A 6,972-nucleotide genomic window follows, 5' to 3' on the forward strand; every position below is an offset into this window, starting at 1 on the left:
TACAACTAACTCTAACCTAATTCTCCAGCCTCCATTAGAGAGTAAAATTTCATGTGCAACACAGCCACTCACAAGTCCCGACCGACCCAACCCAATCAAGCAAATTAAAATTGGGTCTTTCCAACACCAACTGCCAACTTACATAATGACGAGTGCCATGATACTTATTTCCAGGGTTACCCAAACCCACAATAAGCCAAGGGGTGTACTCCAAGTTTGTAGATTTTGAGTCCAATGAAGATGAAGAAGCAACAGCTGAAATCCGAAAAGTAGATGGGGCAAACCGATTTGCTCTGAAATGGGTATTTTTAGGATATTGAATGAGAGTATATGGAGCTGAAATTGCACACAACATTGAAGATGCTTTTCCCCAATTGAAAAATCAATACCAAGTTGATAGCAACACCATTACAAATCACAAAAACTTCAAATGAAATTCAGAAAAATGGCTAAATTTCAGCGAGTTATAGGGTTGTTAGCCGATGAATTGCTTGTACTTCTCATGTTCTGCACTCTGTTTTCAATTTATTTATTTATTTTTTTTTAAAAAACGTGTCCTTGCTGTGTCCACGTGTCCGGAAAAATATTAAAATATTAGACACTTCATTTGGCGTGTCAGACACGGATTTTCGCGTGTCCGTGTCCGACACGCGACACGCAAGTTCAGTGGCGTGTCTGTGCTTCAGAGGCTTTTTTACACTGTTTAATGCATTAATTCAATCTAAATATCTAATTATGTGCAATAAAAAATTATATAAATTTAATATTAATAATCTTTGCATTGAGACTAATCAAACAACATTCCACCTGACTATGTGTGAACTTATAAATAAATTAAGAATTAATAACAAATTAAAGGTGATAAGTGAATAAAATAATAATGCTAAATATTGCAAATAATTTATAATAGATATAGTATTTGTTTATTTTAAAATTATAAAATTGACATATGACCTCTCCTTATAGTTCCCAAGAGAAAAGGAGATGTAAATTGTAGCAATGCCAAAAAACAAAAAACCAAAAATAGAAAGAGAATGATCGAGCTCAGACGGCACTTGCAAATACATCCTGAATATATTATTTCAGAAATTTACAATTATTACGTAATCTTCATTGCTCGATCAAATTCATTCAGCATGAGTCGAACCTGCGACTTAATGCTGGGAATATCGGACTTGCTTTTACATGGTCCTTCCAATGATCCAGGCTTATTTTGTTGGCTGAAAATTTTCTAGTTATTTTATTATTCAATTTAGAGAAACCAAGAAACTTTTCAAAACATGAATTTATGCATTCATTTGATGAGAAAATTTTGTCCCTTTCTTTCTAAACTAAAAAGAAGTTAATTAAAATTTATAGAATGATTATGAGTGGCTGAACTAGATTTAAATAATTTAACATTACACAAATAAATTGAGATTGAGAAAATTTATCGCCGAGCTTAGTAATGAAATAAAGACAAGATAGTCCCGTTGTCAAGGGTGGCGACACGATAGCTTATAGGTTATAGCTATCATGTCTCCATTCTATCCCAAGGTTGGCTACGGACATCTCTTGTCTATATCTTGTCGTCATTAATATTCTATGAAAACTCAAATTCGCAAAAGTATGAAACTTGAATCTATAAATTAAGATGAAATTCGTCTGGTTTTGTATTCGAAGTAAACTATTAATTAATCAATATAGTTTCATTTCACAATAATTTGTTCATTTGAAGAAAAATGCTCGAAAAATTTTAAGTATATTTTTTTTCTACTTAATTACTTTGATTTTTCATGTTTATTATTGTTAAAATTTTTTTTCTACTTAGATACAGAAATGTGTAGATATTATTTAAATTTATTAAATAATATTTTTGTCGATAATCATAAGTTATTTGCAATAATAGCCGATAATGATGAATATTTTTTATACAACAGAAGTTATACAAAGTGCAACAAATGTGAAGACACAACAAGAGAATCATGAGTTCTCATAATTGAGGAAATTTATTTTTATTCTTGTCATAATGTTCAATTTTTTATATTTTGTCATATCTTTTATTTTGTTGAACTTCCAAAATTGTATATAGCTATATAATTTCTATTTGCCTTCTCTCTAACTTATCTATAAAATAAACTCTATCAACTCAATTCAACATTGATATGGTATAGACGGTAAATTCAACAAAGAAAATATTGAGATAACTAGTTTTATGCAAATTTTTCAAAATTCTCTCAAAAGTAACCTTTTTTTTAAAAAAGGAAAATGGTTATTGATTCAAATCCTACTTCACAAATTTTTGAAAATTTTCGTAAATTTATCGAATTTTTGATTAATATTTTCTTAAATTTATTGAATATTTAAATTAAAAAAACTTCAAATTTTTTTAATGAGAAATGGTCAAGTCGCAAAAAATTACGACTGTACCTAGGTGCAGTCACGCATTTAGTTCTTGAGCTAATCGCACAAAATGTGCAACATCTAAGTACAATTGTACTTAAAAAAAATTTATCATTTATTTTTTTACATAAAAAATTTATCATTTATTTTTTCATAAAAAATTTATCATTTATTTTTTTCATAAAAAATTTATCAAAATTTAATCAACAAAAAATTTTAAATTGTATCTACAATTTAAAAAAAAAAAATTAAATGGGTTGCATTGACATTGAACAAGCGTTGAATTTGATGAATTAAAAATTCACAAAACTATTTTAATAGGAGGGGGTAAATCCAATTTTTTTAGAAAAATACAATGAAAAAGATCACGATAAATAAAAGGCATGCAAAAAAATGAAGTTCAAGCAATCTATCTTATTGAATTCAAATGCTAATGTTTGAAAAGGCTTTTGATGTTGTTCATCTCGTCCAGAAATTCAAAAGGCTAATGATGATGCTTCAAGCATTCTCTTTGTCCTTTCAAAATTGCCACTATTTTCAATTTTGTTCATTTCCTTTATTTTGCTACACTTTCCATTTTGAAAATGTCTGTACGATTATCATTGCTTCTTGAACATTAGTGAGAATCACTAGTGATAGTTGATACCAACAAAGCATTGGGTCCTAGGATCAAATTTGCCCATCACTATTGAAAAGTGTAAAGAAAGCTACAACAATGAGTGGATTAAAGAGAATAATACAGTTTTTGGGTACAAAAAACCTTTCCTAGCATGTCGATTGACCTTTCAGTCGAACATGCTACAACATTTCAAAGCAGAACAAAGAATGGAGAAGATGAAACAACTCGATAACCTACAGCAATCCCCTCTTTGGGATCATCTTTGAGACCAAATTAATTAGGCGTGATCTCAAGAAAAGGATACAAATCGAATAAAAAATGGAACAAATAAATAGTACCTTAATCTAATTGAATCATGTCAGTCTATAAACAATCTACCAAACACACTTTCTGAAGGAGTCAGCTAGTCAGACACTTGGAGCTGGCGTCAAAATGTTGAGCTACTTTCGCTGGCACACATTGAAGCACCTTCAGATTTCACGACGTGTGGCCCTCTGCTACCAATGTCGAGCCCCTGCAATCTTCCCAGATGGTCATTAGGCATAAACTCCGAGAGATTTTGGGAATTAGATGAATGCATATGATGCATGTTTCCCTGAGACTGATGATACAATGGCAACTGCATACTCTGTTGAGCTTGAGGAGCATGTTGCTGAGGTAGCGAGTAAAAGGCGGAGTGATTGTATTGCATACCGTGCATTCCTAAGTTAAAAGACTCAGAAGGGCCAACAACTTCACCTGTGGCAACTCTAAGCCGTTCCACTTCCTGCTTTAAAGCTTCATTGAGCGCTGAGGAAGAGAAAATCAAATTAGCACAGAAGTGTCAAAAGCTAAGCAAATCTAGTGATTGTTATGTAAAGAAAATAACAATAAAAAGATGTTTCCCTGGTTGGTATTGGTTATAGCCAAAAATTCATTACTGAATGTCTAATTTAGCTGTCTAAACCTACTTTTTGGAATTTTCGATAAACAGGGCATTAGACTCACCATCTCGCAACTGAGCTTGTTGTTCCATGGCTTGTAACCGAAGCTTGAGTTCTGTGTTTTCAGTAGTCAGACCAGTTGTGTCCCTCTACACAACAAAATTGTATGAAAGTAAGCACTAGCAAGTTTAGACATGGGGAAAAGGAGAAAGGAGACTCCTAAATTTTCCCTAAACCAAGATACTGCCTCCTAGTAATTAAAATTTATGAAATGGATGTTTAAAAATCCATATCTATGACTACGAATCATGTGTTAGACTTAGTAGTTGAAAGTTTTCCCTTTCACCCTTGTGACAAGGGTTGATTCTCACCACCTCACCACCTATACTAAGGTCTAATTTCCTCTCCCGCTAAGCTGTAGGGATTTCTAACCTACCCCAAATCATAAATAAAGAAAAATACATCTACGACTGTATGAGATGTAAGTGGTGATATCAGCCAAAGACTACCTGATACAGTGTAAGCTGTGCAGAAAGAGTGGTCGCCTCTGTTTGAAGAGTCTGGACTTTTCGCTCCAACTCCAGTATATATCGAGCTTTTCTCTCTTTTGAGCGTGCAGCAGACTGACGGTTGGCTAAAATCCTGCAGCGTGTCAACAGAAAGGCACACAAAAGCTCAGTATTGTCAAAAAAGGAAATTGCATCAATATGAACAAAAGAAAACAACACAAAACAGTAAAGGGCCATAATTATTCATTGCCATATTTTCACAAGAAACACCTTATATAATAGTTTCTTTCAAGAAAACACTTTGTAAACCTTTTTTTTTTTTCATAAATCTCCTTGTATAAGGATTTTTACTTAAGTATTGCCATTTTGATGATATACGTGAGCAAAGACTTTGTTGAAGATACCTTGTGCTAATTAAAACATGAATTGATTAACAACCAAACTTCATAAGTAAACACTACTAATTAGATTTTATAACTCTACGAACTCTAAAGGCAGCATATAACATTATAACAATTAACATAAAAGCACTTTTCAGCAGCAACTACATAGAACGTCGCAGTAACCAGCAAGGCTTCCCACAAAGAGCTATGATATCGAGTGCTCAACCGTTTTCTTGCTTAATTGACTCGTCTAATCGACTTAATTTTAAGGTTCGTCTCGAGGAAAGTCATTAGATGTAAACATTACAACCATTGTAATCAAACAGCTAGAGTTCCAAAGCTAGCCATTGATATACAATGTCAACCATATACTAGCATATGGATCGGAGATGCAAGTAAGAACAATACTTTACATAGGCATAATTCTCTTTAAACTCACAATTCTCCATTCAAGCTATACTTTGATGATTTAAACTGATTACTATACGTCAAAAGTCAAAACTGATATTTGCTGATCAACACCCAACATTTACAGATCAACACAAATCTAACCTTTTAATCAACAAAACTAATTTTCACATACTAAATTTCATATGTTGAATAAAACAGGCAGTTTCATGAATTTCATTTGAGAACCAAATCAGCACATTAACTACAAATAATAGATTTACAGCATAAGTTTCAAAAACTTGCAAAATTCAACAATATATCAACCATAAGATCAAGCAGCTTATATGAATTCAATGATTAAGAAACAAACATACTTAAAACAAACCAATAGATCTAAAAGGTCAGTCAACATCAAGAAAATTATCTAATTTAACCTTTTTAATTTCTATAAACGGATAAAGTCAAATTCAATTACATTTCCATCATTGCGGGTAAATTCAAAAAGAACTACCAAACAAGTCACATAATCACATAATTATAATGATCTAGCACTAATTGATTAGATAATTGAATAAATACCTTTTAGCACGCTTAGGGTCAATAGTCCAAAGTTCAGCAAGTTTATCAGGCGGCATAGCTTTCTTAGCTTCCATAATCTCTCCAAAAACATTACCACTACCACCACCAGACGACGTCGTTGCGTCGACAGAATTACTATGCCGGTGCCGAGGTCTCCCAGCATGGTTATCGTCATTGTTATTATTTTCGGAAGAATTGATATTAATATTGTTATCATTTGTTGGTACCCTGTGATCACCATCAACAGATAATCCTAAACCGATGTGAGGTCCAGATCCAGAAGCACCAAATTTATCAACATCAATGTAGGTAGTAAAGATGTCATCCTCGGATCCAATCTCTTCATTAGAGGAAGTAGTGAAAGGATCCGAGGAAAGATCCATATCATGGGGTATCCGGAAAGTGAGTTCGGAATGGGCGCGCCGATGATGGGGCGCTCGTAAAGGAGGGTTAGGGTTATGGTTAGAGAATCCAAAGAGGGTAGAATTGGAGGTTCCATTGTTGGGAGGTTTGGAAGGAATGGTATTAATGTCGGGATTAGGAGAAGATGTTGATGGATCTGATGATTTGATTTCCATGGAAAGAGGAAGAGAGAGAAAATAAAGGGGAGAGAAAGAAGGAGATACGCAGATTTTAATGGAGGGATGGGATGGGATGGGATGGGATGACTAAGGACTCATGACTAAGAAGATGAGAGTTGAGTTGAATGCTTGTCTTAGATTTCCCCTCTATATTCACGGCCAAATTTTCTACACTGTAAATTGTTAAAGTGTGGACTCCATTTTTAAGGATATTGACATTGACTAATGAGCAAACACCATGAACTATTTGAAAATTTGAAATCCTTATGCTAAAAAAAAATTAATTAAATACACTAAAAATTAAAAAATTTTCAAAAATAAGCGTGAAAATTCCAAACCTGTGGGTTTGGGCTGTTTGCAGTTAGTAACTGCGAACAACTATTTTGTCTTTTATGGCTGTTCGCAGTTACTAACTGCGAACAACTAATTAATATTTTTTTTCCTTTTATTTTAAGTTGATGTTTGTCGTATTTGCACTATAGACATTAGAATAGGTAATTACAAGTCGATGTATCTTTAAGGCGGCATGACTCATCGCCAAAACTCCGATCATTCATAAGTCAAAGCTTGGAGGCTATGATAAAGTAATTAAGCATATATATACAA

The 6,972-nt window shown here is 33.1% G+C and overlaps 1 protein-coding gene across 1 annotated transcript; it reads right to left on the reverse strand.

Annotated features, from left to right (window-relative positions):
• Positions 1–3,084: 3,084 nt before the first annotated feature.
• Positions 3,085–6,579, reverse strand: LOC130827380 (transcription factor RF2b-like). Its single transcript, XM_057693084.1, has 4 exons — positions 5,786–6,579; positions 4,434–4,566; positions 3,989–4,073; positions 3,085–3,790 (listed from the first exon to the last, which is right to left on the reverse strand). The coding sequence occupies exons 1-4, from the start codon at positions 6,361–6,363 to the stop codon at positions 3,429–3,431; spliced, it is 1,158 nt and encodes a 385-aa protein (XP_057549067.1). The 5' UTR covers positions 6,364–6,579; the 3' UTR covers positions 3,085–3,428.
• Positions 6,580–6,972: the final 393 nt, after the last annotated feature.

The sequence above is a fragment of the Amaranthus tricolor genome, chromosome 11 (assembly GCF_026212465.1).
Source record: "Amaranthus tricolor cultivar Red isolate AtriRed21 chromosome 11, ASM2621246v1, whole genome shotgun sequence".
In the NCBI taxonomy this organism is placed as follows: Eukaryota; Viridiplantae; Streptophyta; class Magnoliopsida; order Caryophyllales; family Amaranthaceae; genus Amaranthus; species Amaranthus tricolor.